This window comes from Chaetodon auriga, chromosome 22 (genome assembly GCF_051107435.1).
Source record: "Chaetodon auriga isolate fChaAug3 chromosome 22, fChaAug3.hap1, whole genome shotgun sequence".
In the NCBI taxonomy this organism is placed as follows: Eukaryota; Metazoa; Chordata; class Actinopteri; order Chaetodontiformes; family Chaetodontidae; genus Chaetodon; species Chaetodon auriga.
The window spans coordinates 2,986,354-3,007,814 of record NC_135095.1 but is presented as its reverse complement, the minus strand read 5'-3'; the positions used below and the strand labels follow the sequence as shown (position 1 = coordinate 3,007,814).

The following is a 21,461-nucleotide window of genomic DNA, read 5'->3' as shown; positions in this document are numbered from 1 at the left end:
CGGTTGCCGTTGACGACAGGGGCAGACAGACAGGGGCAGACAGAAACGCGGAGAAAACGAGCCATTTTCTGCTTCTGCACTCCTCTCACGTTTGGGCTTCTCCTGAGAAAACGGTAGCTCCTATCAGAAAAACAAAGACACCGTGAGCGCCTTGAGGACTTCCTGAACGATTTGGTGTAATTTTGTGTTTCTACAGCAAATATTGTGGACACAGTCGCGAGTTGAAAACGGGGCTCCTTTCTCCTTCTCTCCGAAAATCTTTGTATTGGAGTGAATAGGGAGCAGAGACAGACGTGGCCGCGCTTAGAGGCTGCTAACTCAAATTCTGTAAGTCTCACAGATTTTTTGAGCACATTGTGAGAGAGAGGACAAGTTTGTCTACAACTGTGGAAAAAATCACGCCTGTAGAGCGTAAACTGTGGCCGGGAGGAGCGTGGAAAGAGCAAAAATCTAGGCGTTTTTTTCGGCTCTCTCCCACTCTAGCGATGATGTCACCCACTCTAGCCTCTAACTGTCCACGCAATACACACCCATTGAAATCTGAGAATTTCTCCAAAAACGCTCATGGTCATTGATGAGGGATTACTCAAAAACTACACGAGTTATCAAAACGTGGCTTAATACACCAATAGACAAGACTTGTGTCTACAATTTAAAGTTTAAATGGAGTCTCTAGGTGAAAGTATGCCGGAGCAGTAGCCAGTAGAAAAAGTGCGACAATTTTTACCGCCTCCCATTCATTTCTTATGGGAAATTTATCGCAGTTTTTCGCGACTTACGTCGCGAAAAACTGCGATAAATCCAAGAAAAGTAATAGCACGCCGATCCCGATTGAGACGCACGTTTTGATATATCATTTGCGTGGCTGCTCCCAAAACTGTAGGAGGAGTAGCGAATCGAAATTTGACACGGAAGAGGAAGAATAACTAGACAATTTCCCTGCGGGAAATTTTGAAAGGGCCACGGGGTCTACTGCCCGACCGCGTACATATACATTACATTATATGCCCATATGTCTGTTTATTTCCATGTGGGAGCATGAGAGAGAAGTGCTCACAGAGGTACTGAGCCTCAGAGGTTGCCACAGCAACTTCAGAGCCCCTCCCAATCATGCTCTATGAGACCCAGCTGCGCACGCACACACACGCCCCCTCTCAGCACTCAGGCACACATGCACTCAGAGAGAGAAAAAGAGACACAGACAGACATGGCCGGGCTTAGAGGCCTCTAATTCAAATTCTGTAAGTCTAACACATTTTTCCAGCACATTGTGAGAGAGAGGACAAGTTTGTCTGCAACTGTGGAAAAAATCATGCCTGTAGTGTGTAAACTGTGGCCGGGAGGAGCCTGGAAAGACAGAAAATCTGGAGTTTTTTTTAGGCTCTCTGCCACTGAGGCCCAGTGGTTGTCATGGCAATTTGGCTTGGTTGCCCATGACGATAGGGGCAGACAGAGAGGGGCGACAGAAAAGCGGAGAAAACGAGCGATTTTCTGCCTCTGCACTCCTCTCACATTTGGGCTTCTCCTGAGAGAACGGAAGCTCCTATCAGAAAAACAAAGACACCGTGAGCGCCTTGAGGACTTCCTGAACGATTTGGTGTAATTTTGTGTTTCTACAGAATATTTTGTGGACACAGTCGCGAGTTGAAAACAGGGCTCCTTTCTGCTCTCTCCGAAAATCTTTGTATTGGAGTGCATGGAGAGCAGAGACAGACGTGGCCGCGCTTAGAGGCTGCTAATTCAAATTCTGTTCATCTCACAGATTTTTCGAGCACATTGTGAGAGAGAGGACAAGTTTGTCTACAACTGTGGAAAATATCATGCCTGTAGAGTGTAAACTGTGGCCGGGAGGAGCGTGGAAAGAGCAAAAACCTAGTCGTTTTTAATCGGCTCTCTCCCACTCTAGCGATGATGTCACCCACTCTAGCCTCTAACTGTCCACGCAATACACACCCATTGAAATCTGAGAATTTCTCCAAAAACGCTCATGGTCATTGATGAGGGATTACTCAAAAACTACACGAGTTATTAAAACGTGGCTTAATACACCAATAGACAAGACTTGTGTCTACAATTTAAAGTTTAAATGGAGTCTCTAGGTGAAAGTATGCCGGAGCAGTAGCCAGTAGAAAAAGTGCGACAATTTTTACCACCTCCCATTCATTTCTTATGGGAAATTTATCGCAGTTTTTCGCGACTTACGTCGCGAAAAACTGCGATAAATTTAAGAAAAATAATAGCATAGCGATCCCGATCAAGACGCACGTTTTGATATAACTTTTGCGTGGGTGCTCCCAAAACTGTAGGAGAAGTAGCGAATCGAAAAAAGCACGGAAGAGGAAGAATAATAATAATAATAACTAGACAATTTCCCTGCGGGAAATTTTGAAAGGGCCACGGGGTCTACTGCCCGACCGCGTACATATACATTACATTATATGCCCATTATGTCTCCCTGTATGTGAGGGAGCATGAGAGAGAAGTGCTCACAGAGGTACTGAGCCTCAGAGGTTGCCACAGCAACTTCAGAGCCCCTCCCAATCAAGCTCTATGAGACCCAGCTGCGCACGCACACACACGCCCACTCTGAGCACTCAGGCACACATGCACTCAGAGAGAGAAAAAGAGACAGAGACAGACATGGCCGGGCTTAGAGGCCTCTAATTCAAATTCTGTAAGTCTCACACATTTTTCCAGCACATTGTGAGAGAGAGGACAAGTTTGTCTGCAACTGTGGAAAAAATCATGCCTGTAGTGTGTAAACTGTGGCCGGGAGGAGCCTGGAAAGACAGAAAATCTGGAGTTAAAAAAAGGCTCTCTGCCACTGAGGCTCAGTGGTTGTCACGGCAATTTGACTTGGTTGCCCATGACGATAGGGGCAGACAGAGAGGGGCGACAGAAAAGCGGAGAAAACGAGCGATTTTCTGCCTCTGCACTCCTCTCACATTTGGGCTTCTCCTGAGAGAACGGAAGCTCCTATCAGAAAAACAAAGACACCGTGAGCGCCTTGAGGACTTCCTGAACGTTTTGGTGTAATTTTGTGTTTCTACAGAATATTTTGTGGACACAGTCGCGAGTTGAAAACAGGGCTCCTTTCTGCTCTCTCCGAAAATCTTTGTATTGGAGTGCATGGAGAGCAGAGACAGACGTGGCCGCGCTTAGAGGCTGCTAATTCAAATTCTGTTCATCTCACAGATTTTTCGAGCACATTGTGAGAGAGAGGACAAGTTTGTCTACAACTGTGGAAAAAATCATGCCTGTAGAGTGTGAACTGTGGCCGGGAGGAGCGTGGAAAGAGCAAAAACCTAGTCGTTTTTAATCGGCTCTCTCCCACTCTAGCGATGATGTCACCCACTCTAGCCTCTAACTGTCCGCGCAATACACACCCATTGAAATCTGAGAATTTCCCCAAAAACGCTCATGGTCATTGATGAGGGATTACTCAAAAACTACATGAGTTATCAAAACGTGGCTTAATACAGCAATAGACAAGACTTGTGTCTACAATTTAAAGTTTAAATGGAGTCTCTAGGTGAAAGTATGCCGGAGCAGTAGCCAGTAGAAAAAGTGCAACAATTTTTACCGCCTCCCATTCATTTCTTATGGGAAATTTATCGCAGTTTTTCGCGACTTACGTCGCGAAAAACTGCGATAAATTTCCCAAAAGTAATAGCACGCCGATCCCGATCGAGACGCACGTTTTGATATAACATTTGCGTGGGTGCTCCCAAAACTGTAGGAGGAGTAGCGGTCCGAAATTTGACACGGAAGAGGAAGAATAATAACTAGACAATTTCCCTGCGGGAAATTTTGAAAGGGCCACGGGGTCTACTGCCCGACCGCGTACATATACATTACATTATATGCCCATATGTCTGTTTATTTGTGTGAGGGAGCATGAGAGAGAAGTGCTCACACAGGTACTGAGCCTCAGAGGTTGCCACAGCAACTTGAGAGCCCCTCCCAATCATGCTCTATGAGACCCAGCTGCGCACGCACACATACGCCCCCTCTCAGCACTCAGGCACACATGCACTCAGAGAGAGAAAAAGAGACACAGACAGACGTGGCCGGGCTTAGAGGCCTCTAATTCAAATTCTGTAAGTCTCACACATTTTTCCAGCACATTGTGAGAGAGAGGACAAGTTTGTCTGCAACTGTGGAAAAAATCATGCCTGTAGTGTGTAAACTGTGGCCGGGAGGAGCCTGGAAAGACAGAAAATCTGGAGTTTTTTTTAGGCTCTCTGCCACTGAGGCCCAGTGGTTGTCATGGCAATTTGGCTTGGTTGCCCATGACGATAGGGGCAGACAGAGAGGGGCGACAGAAAAGCGGAGAAAACGAGCGATTTTCTGCCTCTGCACTCCTCTCACATTTGGGCTTCTCCTGAGAGAACGGAAGCTCCTATCAGAAAAACAAAGACACCGTGAGCGCCTTGAGGACTTCCTGAACGTTTTGGTGTAATTTTATGCTTCTACAGCATATATTGTGGACACAGTCGCGAGTTGAAAACGGGGCTCCTTTCTGCTTCTCTCCGAAAATCTTTGTATTGGAGTGCATGGGGAGCAGAGACAGACGTGGCCGCGCTTAGAGGCTGCTAATTCAAATTCTGTAACTCTCACAGATTTTTCGATCACATTGTGAGAGAGAGGACAAGTTTGTCTACAACTGTGGAAAAAATCATGCCTGTAGAGTGTAAACTGTGGCCGGGAGGAGCGTGGAAAGAGCAAAAATCCAGGCGTTTTTTTCGGCTCTCTCCCACTCTAGCGATGATGTCACCCACTCTAGCCTCTAACTGTCCGCGCAATACACACCCATTGAAATCAGAGAATTTCTCCAAAAACGCTCATGGTCATTGATGAGGGATTACTCAAAAACTACACGAGTTATCAAAACGTGGCTTAATACACCAATAGACAAGACTTGTGTCTACAATTTAAAGTTTAAACGGAGTCTCTAGGTGAAAGTATGCCGGAGCAGTAGCCAGTAGAAAAAGTGCGACAATTTTTACGGCCTCCCATTCATTTCTTATGGGAAATTTATCGCAGTTTTTCGCGACTTACGTCGCGAAAAACTGCGATAAATTTAAGAAAAATAATAGCATAGCGATCCCGATCGAGACGCACGTTTTGATATAACATTTGCGTGGGTGCTCCCAAAACTGTAGGAGGAGTAGCGAATCGAAAAACGTCCGGAAGAGGAAGAATAATAATAATAATAATAATAATAATAAGAAAAAACCCGCAGGATAACAATAGTGCTCGGGGCTTCGCCCCGAGCACTACTGTCTACAGCTTTGCTGTAGGCAGTAGTGCTCGTGGCTTGCCCCGTGGCCCTAATAAGAAGAAGAAGAAAAAACACGCAGGATAACAATAGTGCTCGGGGCTTCGCCCCGAGCACTACTGTCTACAGCTTTGCTGTAGGCAGTAGTGCTCGTGGCTTGCCCCGTGGCCCTAATAAGAAAAAACCCGCAGGATAACAATAGTGCTCGGGGCTTCGCCCCGAGCACTACTGTCTACAGCTTTGCTGTAGGCAGTAGTGCTCGTGGCTTGCCCCGTGGCCCTAATAAGAAAAAACACGCAGGATAACAATAGTGCTCGGGGCTTCGCCCCGAGCACTACTGTCTACAGCTTTGCTGTAGGCAGTAGTGCTCGTGGCTTGCCCCGTGGCCCTAATAATAATAATAATAAGAAGAAAAAACACGCAGGATAACAATAGTGCTCGGGGCTTCGCCCCGAGCACTACTGTCTACAGCTTTGCTGTAGGCAGTAGTGCTCGTGGCTTGCCCCGTGGCCCTAATAAGAAGAAAAAACACGCAGGATAACAATAGTGCTCGGGGCTTCGCCCCGAGCACTACTGTCTACAGCTTTGCTGTAGGCAGTAGTGCTCGTGGCTGCCCCGTGGCCCTAATAAAATCCTTCTGAGCTGAGGAAGGTTGTTGCCCTGTACTTTATTAACGAATGCAACATTAACTTATAGGTTTAATAAACTGATTCCCCTACAGTATGCAAAGCCCCAAATAAATACTTAAGACATCTGAAGTCTCCTGCTGAACTCCTTCCTTCAGCTCACAAGAATTTCCACCACGAAGACTACCAATGACTCATATGAACAAAAAACATAAGCTGTAATAATAATAAGCTGATTTAATAATAATGGAAGAAATGAAAGACGTCTTTGATTATAAATCACACTGTTGCAAAAAGGAAGAGAAAGCAAACACCGGAACAGACATCAGCGCATGCAGCTAAGCACCCTCACACGTGACCACTTACTCTTCTTTTCCACAGTGAGCCACTTCTGAAGGATTGCGTCCTCCAGCAGGAGGTGAAGCAGACCGGGCAGCACTGCTGGGTACGACTGGTTGCTTCGCAGCTCCTTCTCAAATTGCAGCACCTCCTCCACCAAGTGGCAGAAGAGCATATCATCGTACAGCAGCCGAGAAGCATCGCTGGCCACCTTCTCCTGGACGAGAGACAACAGGCCTCGACACAACTCCACCTACACACACATACATGCACAATAACAGTAAGTAACAGTAGTACACAAAGCGCTGCACATGTGGCTTGCATCCGAAGCAAAGATTTACTAAGTTTTTCTACGTTCTTTCCAGTATTAAAAACACAGGAATACAGTATTTTGCTCTGTTTGGACGTCACTCAACCAGAGGGGATTAACGCAGTCAAGGGGAGTCTATTGTACACAGCATACCCTGGCACTGATGGTGGCCCCAGCTCGGTCCAGGATAGGTTGGATCTTTTCCTCCATGAACGCCGAGCTGTTACTCATCCACATCAGAGCCTGTGTGAGGTACCACTCTGGCTGAAAAAAGCACAGACAGAGAAGGAGTCTGAGGTTCTAAAGCTTTGCAAAAAACGTTTTTTCAGGAAATCATTCCTGTCACGAGCCATCACACTGTACAGCAGTAACTTACAGTTAATCCACCAACCTCACAAACTCTTGTGTTTTACATATTACTTTTATCTGCACTACACTACACATACAGTCTATGGTTTACACTCATCTATCATGTGAAACTGCACAAATTTTTTCTGTTTTTTTGCTGTCAATACTGTTTATATACTTAGTTATATTGTATTTTTTTATTATAATATGATATAATATGTATTATACATTATAATACATATTATATAACTATATATTTTATTTTATTTAGTTATATTTTATTTTTATTCCTGTTTATATTTTTTGTTATTTTTTTCGAAATAATTTTGTATACATTCTGTGTATTTCCCAAATTGGGATCAATAAAGAAACCGTCTAAAGTCTCAAAGTCTTCTATTTTTACGCTTTGTGAGGTCAAGCAGTGTTTACAAAGAGCCGAGATAAAGACACAGAAGAGCTCATTTACACGTGCCAGTGGCATAAATGAGAGAGAAGTTCAAACCTTGGTTCCTTGGCTTCCACTTATCATTAAAATTGTGTGTGTGTGTATGTGTGTGTGAATTATATGTGTTTATGTGTCTAACCTTACAAACTGAAGATGGTCTAGTTGTTTTCAGTGGTGTGTGTTCTTGAAAGTGCAAGTCTGGCCTGTTTGTGCGTGTTTTTATATGTGATGATGTGTTTTCTGTGTCTGTGTGTGTGTGTGTGCGTGTGTGTCTGTGTGTGTGTCTGTGTGTCTGTGTGTGTGTGGGAGAGACCTTGCTGAGGGTGTTGGTCTGTCGGTTCCCGTAGAAGTGGTATCTGAACCTCCTGCTGAGCGGCAGCAGCATGATCTGGATGGGAAGACAGAGGGGGGGAGCCTGGGACTGAAGTGCGGCTGAAGAAACAGGCTGGGCGGAGGGTGCAGATGAGTTCAAAGGCCTCTGGGACAACAGGTCATCACTGACAGGGGGATGTTAAAGAAGCCGAACACTGGAGCACCTACAGTTTTTCAACACACAACATCCTCAGATTGCGTCCTGCTGCTGACCTGTTTCATGTCATTACCTGGTCACTCTCTACTTTCTATACAGTGTAGGAGAACAAGATCTGGCCCTGTCCCCCTTTTTCCCCTGCATTCCTTCAGGAGAGCTGGGGGAGGAAAGAGATTCCAACTACAGAGGGTTACCTATCACTTAGACTGTTTCCAGGAAGATGTTAATTCTCTCATACAGCTCCACACCAGATGAAGGTATTAAAACCATCAGGATTGACAATTAACAGGTCTCAGGAGGCCCCATGAACCAGACAACACTGACAAGTTGTAAATCAGACATTCCTGTAGCAAACTGTTTTGTGTGCTTTCTTTTCTACCACATCAGGATGATACAAACGATATGTTTGATTCAACTTCAGATGTTCCCACAGCACTAAACTCACAATTTGTATGGTTTCAATGTTTTTCCTGTGTTTCTAGGTTGTAAAATGACAAAACTATGATCTTAATTCTCATAAGCATGTTTGTCCGGGTTTCTACCACAGAACCACACTGCCATCTAGAGACTAGTAGAGGTTAGGTTTCAGATACGTGACATGAGACCGTTATCATTAGTAGTGCTTAATTCACCAAATATAATCTGCCTTTCCCTGTTCCTTTGTTCTATTAGTTAGTTATACCATTAGTTAGCATTTCATTTAGTACCAGTATTGAAGAATGTTGTGCTGTGAACAATGTTGAAGTGTGATGAAAATCAATCATTTAAACTCTGTGATTGACCACAGTGAGAAGCAGATGAGTCCATCACACGCAACCATTAGTTCATGTTTTCTCTCTATAGGATGAAATATAAGGGTTCACCTGTCATGAACCTTAGTCATTAATTCAGGAAATCAACACTAAATTCGCATCTTCATTCTCTTCAAAACTACTTCTCACTATCGCCAAACTCATTCATTTCATTATCCTGCTGTAGCTTCTTCATTCTGTAGTTTGTGTTACATCATAATCCATATTATTCACTGTATCATTCATTATTCATATCCATTGTCATTACTGTGCCAAATAAATAATACTTTTCACTTAAATCGTTGTCAGACAGTGTCCTTTTGAGCTGGAAATAGACGATCACTGTATGGAGAGCTTCCACTTCAGATGATGAGACTGATCTACCATTAATTCATTAATTATTATTAAATAAGCAGAAAAACAAGAATAAATAAAATCCTTCTGATCTGATGAAGGTTGGTGGCCCTTTCTATATTAGTGAGTGCAAGTATTAAACCCAAAGGTTTAATGGCCTAATTCCCCTACAGCAGTGTCATTCATTTATTCACCAGCACATTGAGGATACTCGTGCTTTCAAAGGTAGAAGATGCATGTATGTCATGTATACATTACATTTAGCTGATGTTTGCAGCTGATCTTCAAGATCATATTTCATATGAATATGTAACAAATCAATCATCTGGGATCTGGGATCACTATAGTCAGCAGGATTAACTTGTGAGGACTTTGAATGTCTGTAGAAAATTTCATGGAAATCCATCAATTCATTTCTCAAGACATTCCACTCCAGGCCAACAAACAGATATCGCCATCCCAATAGTGAGGTGAAGGAAGACCATAATCAGGGTGGCGCTACATTTCCTCCAAAGCATATTAGCCAACACAATGTGAACTATAGATGAGTATAGGTGTGTAGAAGGCCAAACTGAAGGATACGAGGTCTGCAGGGCCAGCAGCTGTGTGACAAGCAGCTCCAGCTGGCTGTTGATCTCCTGATAATTGGCAGTGGGTGTCAGTGACTGAGTGGGAGGGGAGATGATCGGCCAATGAAGCTGAGTCAAGACTTTCTCAAAATCACTGTGAAAGAGGTAAAGAAGAAGATTTAGGTCGAATAGAGAACACAGGATGATGAGACAGTGATTGTGGGGATGATCTTTGCATTTCTGAACCAGGCCATATTTTGTGTTTGGGGTGGGGGGGGTGGGGGGGTGGAGGTATACTTGGCCAGTCTGTCTTTGATGATCTTGTGCCAGAAGTGAAGTGTTTCATGGAGAAAGCCCTGGAGGTGAGAACACCCAGACTGCTTTAGTCCAGTGTCCAGTGCAGCCATGCTGTCTATTGCCCTTATGGCCTCCCAGACGCTGCTGGTCATCAGACACTGTTGGACTGCAGCACTGCAGGCACACAACACGTCACACATTACTGCTTCTGACAGACAGACACGGAGAAGCATATCAAAATTCAGAATAACCATTTAATTTTGCTTGAGGAAAGAAGAACAATGTTGAAGAGGCCAATAAGTTCTGTTAATGCCTTAGACCACTAATCCACAAGAACTCAGCTGTGCTGTCCTTTCAGGGTTCATGTCTACATTCTCCTCTTTCTTTGTTCGCACATCTCTGTCATGTCACTCTCCATTTGTCTTTGATAACTCTACATCCCCTTAACCTCATTTACAGTACCTGAGTTCCTCTATGTGTTGAAGGCACCGTAGGTATTTCATGTGTCTCTCTATTGTGTCAACTTGGTTAAGCATCTGGCCAAGATTATCCATCCAAGGCTGGGCCCCCTGTAGGTGCTGGAAGACAGAATAATTAACCAAGATGAACAACTGTATACACCTCCCAGAATGCCACAGGAGACAGGACATTTTTGTCTCTGTCAGTCATGGAATCTGGAATATTGCTTGCTTCATCTCTAAGTAATGAAAACATCTGAGCCAAGCAGGTAGAAAGACAAGTGTGTCGCGCACGCTGCCGCCTTGTTTGCTCATTCAAATCACTTTAGTGTTTTTCCTCTGCTTCTTGGTTCTGTCTCTACCTGGTTCAGCGTGTTGGAGATCAACCTCTCTTTCTGCAGCAGGTCCTCCAGAGAACATCTGGCCTCTTCAGCAGCAGACAGAGCCGCGGACACTTTAGGAGGCACGGAGCTGGACACAGTCAGAACCTGAACGACACAAATCACAGAGTCACTGCTCATTCTGGACACAGTAGTGGACATAGATTGCTCAGGTCTTGTGGTCAGCTGCAAACTTAAGTTGGAAACAGTCCAGTTCTTTCTGCTTTCCTAGACTGAGCTGTTCGCCTTGTGTTTACCTTAATGTGGTTCCATGTAACATGGAACATGGGTGTGCTTGATATTTGGCATTATAACTGATGTTGGTGGTTGTTTTTTATGGTGTGGGCCTTTGGGAATCTTAGTTGCTACTAACTGAAGAGCATTAGTGAGGTTAGTGAGTGATGGAGCACTGTGAAGGTTCATGACCAGAAGCCAGTTTCAGAGATACAGTGAACTGGATTTAGAAGCGCAGTGGCCTGGCAGTGGCTTTAATTAGATATTAAATTGCTAAAAAATGAGGTGCAGTATGTGTATATGTAATGTCCCAAAATCAGATTAGCAAAGATGCATTATCTTGCCATGTATGAACACACATCTCTGTTTGGTCTATTTTTGCACCGACTTGCTTGCCTGGATGAAACCCACACTGATTTGAAGTATTTGTACTGACTTGTATGATGTATATACAGCATGTGTTGTGTAGATCTATATGTGGAAAAAAAAGACTATTTTTGAATCATTTTTTAATCTGCCTGAAATTCAAACATTTTATGATTACATAATTAACAGCAATCCTACAGATTGTGATTGAACAGCGTACTTATCAAAAGCTAAGTGAGGGAAGCATTCTGGGGAAGAGAGTGTGAAGCACAATATTAGCATAAAGCAGCACTCCACTTCATCCCAAGGGTGTTGGATGGGGCTGAGATCAGGGCTCTGCGGGCCTGTGAAGATCTTACACACTAAACTTGGATGATTATTTCTTATTGGGGCCATGCTTGGCTGCGGGCATGGAGCATTACCACGGAAAAAAAAAAAGAAAAGAAAGAGCTTTCACCAAACTACTGTCACAAAGTTGGAAGCATATTGTCACTTGTCATTGTGTTATTGCATTAAGATTTCTCAGCAAACTATGAAAGACAGCCCCTGAACAAACGTACACAGTAAATGCTCTGAGCAAAACTTTGATCATCATGTCTGGAAAGCCTGGTGGTGTACACATGGTCCTGAGAGAGGTGGAATACAGTATATTTACTGTAATAACACAACGTTCCCCCCGTGAAAACCTATTGAGAGGCCGTACTATGAAGCCTCATACACAAGGCGATAAACAAGGACATCTGTCAAAGTCTTTTGTCCATATGTGTCGAAGCTGCTAACTCGCCTGTCCCTCCAGTACGTTGTTTTCCTCTCGCAGTTTTTCCAGCAGGTCGCCAACATTCTTCAAGGATTTCAGGTCGCTGCCCACCTTTTTGTCCAGGAAATCTACAACATAGTCCTGTAGTTCCTCGGAACCGTCAGAAAAAGACTCGCTATCTTGGCTGGTAGTGTAAACGGGACTTAAAAAATTACATGTCTGCTTGTTCATTGCTTGCTCTACTGCTGTGGGCGCCGCCATCTTTCCTCTTCTACGCTGTCAACAAACTTGCTACAACGGTACTGGAGGGGGCGCTCGATTAATATCTCTGCGTGACCCGCAGAGCGACAGACGCTGCCTTCAGGCGTGGTTACGTGGCACTATATGTCCAGGTTTTTTATATACTCTTCGTCCATATAGGAGCAGAAACGAAGACAAATTGATTCTTTGTCTTGTTTACTCTCTCCGTTGAAACGCATTGAAAGAAACAGGATAAAACTCGGGTCCTAGCAGGCTTCTTCCACTAATATTTCGGGATCTACGGAGCGCAGTGAGAGTTAAAACAAGGCCACCCTTGTTTAAAGACGCTTGCGTCGACACCGGGGAGTTTCACAGATGAACGTCTGGCTGCACGTCATGACCCCAAGGCCACCTGTGCACGAGAGCTTAGCATTTGTGTATTCTTGTATGGAATAATATCAGCAATAAAATGATATTATATACAACGTAAAGTGGACAACTTCACTGAGCTGCTTTCTGAGTATCTTGGTATAAATGGCGATTTTAACATTCACAATGATCATCCCAAAGACAAAACGGCCAAGGATAGTTCTATTTGTAACTTTTGGTCTGTTGCAACATGTGAAAGGGCGCAAACACAATGAAGGGCACACACTGGATTTGGTTAGAAGCAAGGATGTTATTTGACAATCAGTTCAATTAATGTTGGTATTAATGTTGCAGTCTGTCCACAAGAGGGCGCCAAACGCCAGGAGCAAGGATGTGTAGTCCGCAGAGGTGAGTTCAGCAGGGACCAAAGCGATCTCAAACAGTGAGGAGCAGTGGCGGACTGAGGCTGTCTGAGGGTCAGGAGCCAAGAAAATAAAAAGGACACCAGCTGAATGCACTGCATCTCACTGTCTCCACTGGAAGGGCACCCTACACGGTACTGCATCGCATTTTCTCCAGTCCAGGGGCAGGGGCCAAAGGTGTTTTGCTTATTTTGCCTCATGATACTTAAGTTTCAGGACTGAGATATATAGTGCGTTGCTGTAGAATTGCTATATTGAACTGTGAATTCATGATAATCACAGTTCACAATACCCAGCAAATTACTGTGATGGAGCAACATGTTGCTGTGGAATTATTTTATGGAATTGTGTTTTAACAGTGTGATGCACACAAAATGTGCATCACATTTTGGGAATGTTATTTCTGTTGGAGGAATATTCAAATATGAGCCACAATGGAAAATTCTTGCTTGAAATTGTCTTTACAATACACTTTGAGTATTTCAGTGTTGCCAGAAGGAAGCAGTGCGGCGCTTGGCTTCTCCCATGCTTTGTGAATGGACTCCTCATTCTGCTGGACAGAGAGAGAGAGAGAGAGAGAGAGAGAGAGAGAGAGAGAGAGAGAGAGAGAGAGAGAGGATGACATTCAGCAAATGGCCCCAGGTTGAAATCTAGCCCAGGCCTCTGCAGTAAGGACTCAGCCTTTCTGCACTGGGTGCACATTCTACCAGGTGAGCTGCCTTCTGTCTTTTGAGAAACTGGAACAAAAGAAAAGACTTTGGACAAGATGGAGGAGTGGTGCTTTGGTGCCTCTGACAGCTGACACTGCCTTCTCACTACAGAAGACTACAAAGCATGAAGAAGCAAAAGTTTCTTCAGTTGGCTCTTCTGCTCTTCAGTTCAGTCTGGTGATTTAAAAGGCTCTTGAGCCTTGTCCCTGGTGAATGGGCCCCTCTCCTATTCATTTGAAGACCAACTTGCTTCTAGATAAAATAAAATATTTTCCCAAACTGGGATCAATAAAGAAGCAGTCTAAAGTCCTAAGTCTAGTGAAGAGGTTTCCACCCTTCAACATGTTTTTTAAGTTTCCATGTGGGAGCCAGAATGCCCACTCAAGAGCTCCTGTATGCTCCAGATGTGAAGAAGAGACAGATCAGCTGGCCAGGCTGCTGTGTGGGACTTAACACACCCGAAAATATCCCAGCCACACAAAAATGGCATTGCTTCTGCTCCTCCTCTCCAGAATATCTTCCTTTCCTTCATCATAAATAACAGGTGAAATAAACACTTTCCATGTGATATTGTGTCCATGCCGTAGATTTAATAGGAATACTTAGTGTTAGATCAAATTTTAGGATTTCCCATCAACATGTTTGTGATATCTTAATTCAAAAAGATAATCTCTTTTGGCTTCCCGTCCCTCTCTGCTGCTGAACGCTGTCTTAAGACTTATTTGAATGTTTAATCTCAAAGATTTCATCCACTTTTCTTTTGTCGTTCCACTAATTGATTCATTAATGCATCTGATTGAGATATCATTCTTGATCTGGTCTGAATCTGCTTGGTCTTGGTCTGCTCCATTATGCACTCTTCATGGATTGAAGGAGGAACATGGATTGAAGGCTGCCCAGGGGATCGGTTCGGTTCATTTAATGTTACACATCTTAACTTTTGGATGTAGATTATCACAGCTTTCATCAGTCTATCTTTTGTTTGACTTGTTTAACTCACTAACTACATGACTAACAACTTGAATTGTGGGAGCACCTGCACACATGCACAGTATGTGAGTTTTGATTATATTCTGGGCGTGTCTGCATTGAACGTAAGTAGCCTAATCTGATTATCCATGTGTGTGATTCTTACCCAGCGGTGTAAGAACTTAAACTGCGTGGGTCACATAATAAGTGACAGCCAGTAATTTCAATATGACAGCGAGAGTCAGCCCAGCCCGCAGTGTCTCCATTCATAGTCTGCCTTCAGACTCCCATCAAAGTCAGGTCTATTTTACAAGTAGACTGGCTGACTAAGGTTAGATACTAAAAATAATTTGAAGATGAATTAGCAAAAATGTTTTCCTCTTCCAGATGGTGACATCCTCGTGGACCACCTTGTTCAACTGTATCAGCTAAAAAGGAATTCTTGAAATGAGTCTCATCTGAAATACATGATACTAAATGAACTATGGTAGTTAAATAAATTACAGCCTTATCAGTGCATGTATAAATGACAGTCTGCTGATGATGTCTAAACCAAACGTTAAAGAACAAAACTTTCCTTTAATATGGGGCTTCAGTTGCCGGTCAGTCACCACAGGACAAGCTTTTGTGCCGTAAAAATAAAGTGAAAGGCCAAAGCCTCTGAGGGTGCTGGCCTGTGGGCAAGTCACCCTGTTACTCTGCGGGTCAGCCTGAATATGACAACACGAGACCATCTGCCCAACAACACTGTTCCAGTGTATTATGGCAGTGTGTGTGTGTGAACGTGCAGCAGAGTCACGTGGAGCACCAGCATCTTGTCATCACTGAAACTTTTATTGAGTAAAGCACCTATGGCAGTGTACTGCTGTCCCTGCCCTCCACAGGAAATCTGCTCAGTTTCTCTTAGTGACAAGAAAATCCGTTTCTTTTAAACAGATATTTTTCTCACTATAACAAGATACTCTGATAGTATGTATAATAACTTTCTCATTACAACAGAAGTATCCTGCTAAAAGCTAAAAACTACATAAAGAGCACAGAATTGTGTGAGCATAGCGCAAAGGAGGTACACATCCACACACCAATATGTGTGTCAGAAAAACAGCTGTAATAATAAGTAACAGGAAAAAATGTCATTATGATGTGCAGTCGGGTTTTTGAACAGACCTGTCCTTTGAAAGAGTTTTCCTGTGAATGAGCGTGTGAATGAACGAGCTTCGGATCGTGTACAGTATGTGTGTGTATGTGTGTGTGGATGGCCGGGAGGAGCTCGTGAATGTGTACAGAGGTGACTTCAGTGTTTGCGCGACCTGGAATGTATGCAGGATGTCTTCGTTAAAGCTGTTTGGAGCTCCCTGATCACAGATCTAATGGTGAATCCAGGGAGTGGACACAAAGCTCTTCCATGCATATTTAGACTCCTGCAGGAGACTCCTGCCATGCCTCATCACATGCAGGGTTAGATTAGCTGTGAGGTAAGGCTGTGGAGACGGCAGTGTGTCTTGGTTTGTCCAACACTTTGTCCAGAGGGAAACATCTTGACTGACTAACTATTGGATAGATTACTGTGATTCATTCATCTGTACTTCACACACATTGTACTGTATTTTAATGGCGTTGGTAATCTCGTGGCTTTACATCTAGAACCTCTACTAGGTTGACTTGTCCAACCAATTTGTTTTGGTAAAACTTTATGTTACAGGCTGCAAACTACTTACATTCATTCAGTGAAATACTTACGAGGTACAGACACCAGGACAAATATGTAAGAGCAGAGAAAGAAGATGAGGATCAGGAATATTTAATATGGACTTTGTAACAAATTACACTGTAACCTTTTAAAATGGTTATTTAATAATCATGGGACGTAATAACATTGTTGTTTGGTAATAAGACAGGAGAAATGTGAATATTGCAATGAAATGAAATTATATTGAAAATGTTTGCTGCCGGGGAACAAAGCATGAGGTTAAGCCCCGGATGAAGGGTGTACCTCTACAGCTATGTATATTTACAGTTTATCATGGCAATAAATACTATTGAACAGAAATCAAAATATATTGACGTCAGTGTTTAAACAGACGCTGAAGCGTAAACTGTCAGCATGATGTCCATTTGTTTGTTTCCTTGAAGTTCAGAGCTTCTGCTACACACAGTTACATATACTAACACAGTTAATGTTGTTAAAGCTATTTCTTTCATCACTGCTGCTGATCATTAGAAAACATCTGCTTACACTTTCAGTAATTACTTTATAAATTACTGAACCTTCTGTATTTTGTATTTATCTTCTGTACAGATGGTAATCTTTGCATTTGGATGAGAATGTTTCTTTTAGCCAAATGATGCCTGACCATCACGCAGAAAGGTGAGTCAGCCGCCTACAACAGAGATGAACTGATCCAGGTTACAATTACTTGACGTCATTCGACTGACTTTCTAAACTACATGACATTCATTTAGCGCTGCCCCGTGGTGTCATTGAGCTCCTGTAAAGCTCACTCATCAGCTTCCTCTTCTCTTCCTGTCAGTGCCTGCGGTGCTCTAAATGACCTTTTTAATGGTCTGTATGTTTTCCTCCAGCTGGAGGGCACACAGACATTAATCATAGGTACTGAGATGCCTGCTGAGTGTGATGAGTGAAATGTGTCCAGTGACGTTCTGTTGGAATGACGTCCTACGCTGATGATGTCATCGCTCTCGCAAACCGCCTTGGGTTACTTCATTGATGAGACGTGATAGTCTTACTCACACACACACACACACACACACACACACACACACACACACACACACACACACACACTACATGACAAGCACAGGACATAGACACAAAGGAACCTTAGTGCTCCGCTTGCTTAAGTGCAGGGTTTTTTTTTTACTGAAATAATAATAATGATAGCAATTATTATCAGATACTGAAAACATTTTATATTGTAAATTCTAATTGCAAATTGGTCCTAAATAAACAAACAAATAAAAACATTTTGAATGAATAAAAGTCCAGTGAAGGACCAGGTTTGTATGTATACTGTATATGAACATATATAGACATATACACACATAGTAAAATGTGTGTGTATACATACACACACATTTTACTATGTAGCAGTCCTTACGTGTGACTGACAGGACAGCAGCTACTGATCATTGTAGTTGTCCTTTCTTTCCCTGCCCCCACCCTCTCTCCCTCCCTCCCTCCCTCCCTCCCTGTCTCTCTCTTTGATATTAAAGTGTAAGAGGGAAATGGTCAGTGAGGGACCCTCATATGAAGCTGCGGGGGTCTTTGAACAGGAAAGCTTGTGCACCCTCTGCTCTGAGACAGGAGCTCCTCCACGCTCTGCAGAATGCCTGGAAACATCAGATCAGGTATGTCCAAACTTTGCATGAAGGAATCTCTCTCTGCATGCCGTCCTGTTCTCTTCATGTTCACTGTCATGATTCTGTCTCTTTATTTCAGCCCCTTTTTTCAGCCTCTCAAACATCTTAAAACACACACACACACACACACATATCCATTTGTTTTAAAGACATGAGCTTAAACCAGATTCCTGAGAATAAGATATGATTCAGGTTGATGCTTTCTCAATTTCTCAATAGCGGCTCTAATTTCTTTGTTCTTGTTCTTTGGTCTGTCCTAGTGTCCACGGAATGGTTGGTGTTGGTCTGTCTGTTGTTCTGCAGCAGACTGACCGCGGTGGGGGCAGCACCCATCTGTACCAATGCCCAGGCTGGGTGCCACGTCCTCTCCCTGGCTAACCTGTTTGACCGGGTCATCCAGCACTCGGCCAGGATGCACGGCATTTCAAACGACCTGCACTCCGAGTTTGTAAGTCTGCAAGTCTAAATGTGTTATATGGACTGTGGAGAAATTCCAGCTTAAAGTAGACAAATTGTGTAGATGCTCTTTTTATAGATAGATAGATAGACTCTGTTTCTCTTTCATCATTTAACCGATTAGACAAGAACAGCTCAACCAGGACATTGCAGAACATATGCACACTAAGAGGCCATTTTATTAGGCACACCGAGCTAAAACAAATGCAGTCAAACAGTCCTGCGATAAATCCTAGATAGGCAATAAAGATATACGTAACCTTAGCCATTTGTGATTGTTTGCAATAGCAGGCCGTTCTACTACTTCATTCATCACTTCTGTACTCTAGCCACGGTTGACATTTAGACCACATCTGACCTCCGACATTTCACTCTTGCATTCATGTTTGTCCTGTCAGGAGCAGTACTTCCTGCCCAGTAAGAATCAGATTGGCCGGGTCAGTCGCAACTGTCACACCTCCACAATCCTCACCCCAAATGGCAAAGAGAACGCTCAGAGAATGGCGGTGAATTAACCTTTATGAAAGCTATTTCCTCTCATTGGCATGCCCTGTCTACATCATGTTTACAATAAGAGTGTAGAGCTGTCTCATCCTTTCGCAGCATTTCCCTTTGCTTGGACAACACATGGATTTCATAATGCATGTTATTTCTATTTTTACATTTCCAAGTGTTATTTATGTTACTTCACATATGTCGTTTTTGTCCTTTTGCTTTTATCCTTGCATCATCCCAAACCTCTGATCACTTTCAGTAATGCGACTTTCATTCTAACTGCACGTATCTAATGGCTCCATGTGTCCTGTTGTCACTGTAGAGAGAGGAGCTGACGGAGGTGATTCTGAAGCTCCTGGTGGCGTGGAGGGATCCTCTATGGCATTTCCACCAAAGCATGGCTCACCACCATGACTTCAACAACTTCAGCTCCAACAAAGCTCTTGAGATGAGTGACATGGTGCACGAGCTGCGTAAAGGTGTGGAGAAAGTGGCTGAGAAGGTAATGTGTGTTTTATAGGAATGCCAAAGTGAAATGGTTTATATGAACCCTGTACTCAGTTCCAGTTTCTTTTAAGAGTAAAATTATTTCTAATTCGGCTTCAAAGACAATTAGGACCAGAGAATTTTAAGTCTGTGGCGATGCATTGCACCTCAGATGAAATGGTCAGTGTGGTAGATGCTCGTGCTGCTGTCTCATGTAGCTTCCAGGGATGTAGTTTCTTGTCAGGTTGTGTAATCTTAAGGATGAAACACGGATGACCGAGTCGTTACCCCACACAGCAGATTCAGACCCCACCGTTCACCCTCAGATGAACCACACGGTTAACAGAAGAACCATATAGAAACAGTAACTTAGCTGCGTGTGACAGTTACATACTAATGACATCCTAAGCTTTCCGACGTATCTTAAAATAGATGTATGATATGAATTTAATGAGCAACATGTACGGTCGGCTGACAGCTGCTTTTCCTGTATTCTAAGATTTTCTTTGCTTTTTTTTTTTTTTTTTTGGTATTTTTTTAGCAGACTACACACATTTTTCATAAAAATCAGTGAGGTTATAGTTTAGATTTTATGTGGATTTTCAAACTGGGTGAAATATGAATTCATGAAAACAAAAACAATAATAAAAAAGATGCCTTCTGAAAATATTTCTTACTAAAAATCAAGAGGCTTATTATGACAGGTGTTTTCATTATTTTGTCCTGCACATTTATGTCACTGAGAGTGGTGTGTGCTCGGAAACACTTCTGGTTTGTTATAACCACGTGGAGCTGAAGCGTGTCCTCTCTCCTCCAGATGCAGATGTTGGGGATAATCAGTAACTCTGTCAGCGGCCTGGCTTCCCCTGAGGCTCTGCTGCCATCTGACAGCGCTGAGTGGCGCCTCATGAAAGACTACGACCTCCTCTACTGCTTTCGCCGAGACTCCAACAAGGTCCAGAACTACCTGAAGATCCTCAAGTGTCGCATTGTTCCAGAGTACGGATGCTAAAGGCCAGAAAACAATGGAGGCTGTGTTTAACTTCCAGAATTCTCAGCACGTTGGAACGGAAATGCTGCGTTTAGGGACTACACGGATAAAGCTGTAGTTTTTGGTTTTTATCTGCAGGGTTTGGGATGTTAACTGATACACAGGTATGTTCACTCCTATCCTGACTGACGTGCTGCTGGAACCCAAAGACTCTGCCCACCCCCCTGCTTCACGCCTGATGTTAGTGTGGAGAGGATGGAATGAGTGTAATAGATGTTATGATAGACTCCTGTAGAACAGCCATCATCTTTAAATATAGTAATGCCATATAAAACATTTCAAGAAACATGAATGCAATGTTTTTTTTTTGTCATTTCTACAAAGGAGACACTCCATGCAAATGCTGCTGTTGCAAGACACACTCTGTGAAAGCCTTGAGGCCCAAAGTTCAGCTAGTTCACTTCACACTTTTTGACGTTTGACTAAATACAAGACTCACTTCTGTACCATATACGAATGCAAAGAGTTGCTTGGCATCTCTTACAAAGCAGTCATGGTAGGAGATCATTTAACAGTATGGAGAGCACCAACGATGAGTGAGCATGTGAGCGCTGCAGTGAGACAGACTTGAAAAAATTGCAATAGGGATGTATATATGCAGTCTTGACGTGTGCAGACTTTGAATTATACAGATGAGATACTGGGAGTGTGCTTTAAAACAAATAAAACACAAGTTGAATGAGCAAAAACTAACATTTATTCTCATATGAGTTTACGTATGTGTTGCCATGTGCATATTGCCACCAATTAGCTTTGATTATGGTGCATTCTGCATTATTCCATGATTGTACAGACATC

General features: G+C 43.2%; 2 protein-coding genes across 2 annotated transcripts in view; one reads left to right on the top strand and one right to left on the bottom strand.

Annotated features, from left to right (window-relative positions):
- rint1 (RAD50 interactor 1) overlaps window positions 1-12,362 on the bottom strand; it is a 31,934-nt gene extending 19,572 nt beyond the window's left edge. Inside the window, exons 1-8 of the mRNA XM_076722666.1 lie at window positions 12,112-12,362; window positions 10,710-10,835; window positions 10,352-10,467; window positions 9,890-10,063; window positions 9,606-9,746; window positions 7,663-7,846; window positions 6,710-6,820; window positions 6,274-6,499 (exon numbers count right to left, since the gene is read on the bottom strand). Coding sequence (XP_076578781.1) covers window positions 6,274-6,499; window positions 6,710-6,820; window positions 7,663-7,846; window positions 9,606-9,746; window positions 9,890-10,063; window positions 10,352-10,467; window positions 10,710-10,835; window positions 12,112-12,345 — 1,312 coding nt within the window. The 5' untranslated portion in view covers window positions 12,346-12,362. The remainder of the gene's footprint in view (window positions 1-6,273; window positions 6,500-6,709; window positions 6,821-7,662; window positions 7,847-9,605; window positions 9,747-9,889; window positions 10,064-10,351; window positions 10,468-10,709; window positions 10,836-12,111) is intronic.
- Window positions 12,363-18,049: 5,687 nt separating this feature from the next.
- On the top strand, window positions 18,050-21,354 carry prl2 (prolactin 2). Its single transcript, XM_076721711.1, has 5 exons — window positions 18,050-18,163; window positions 18,436-18,623; window positions 19,030-19,137; window positions 19,449-19,628; window positions 20,430-21,354. The coding sequence occupies exons 1-5, from the start codon at window positions 18,142-18,144 to the stop codon at window positions 20,622-20,624; spliced, it is 693 nt and encodes a 230-aa protein (XP_076577826.1). The 5' UTR covers window positions 18,050-18,141; the 3' UTR covers window positions 20,625-21,354.
- Window positions 21,355-21,461: the final 107 nt, after the last annotated feature.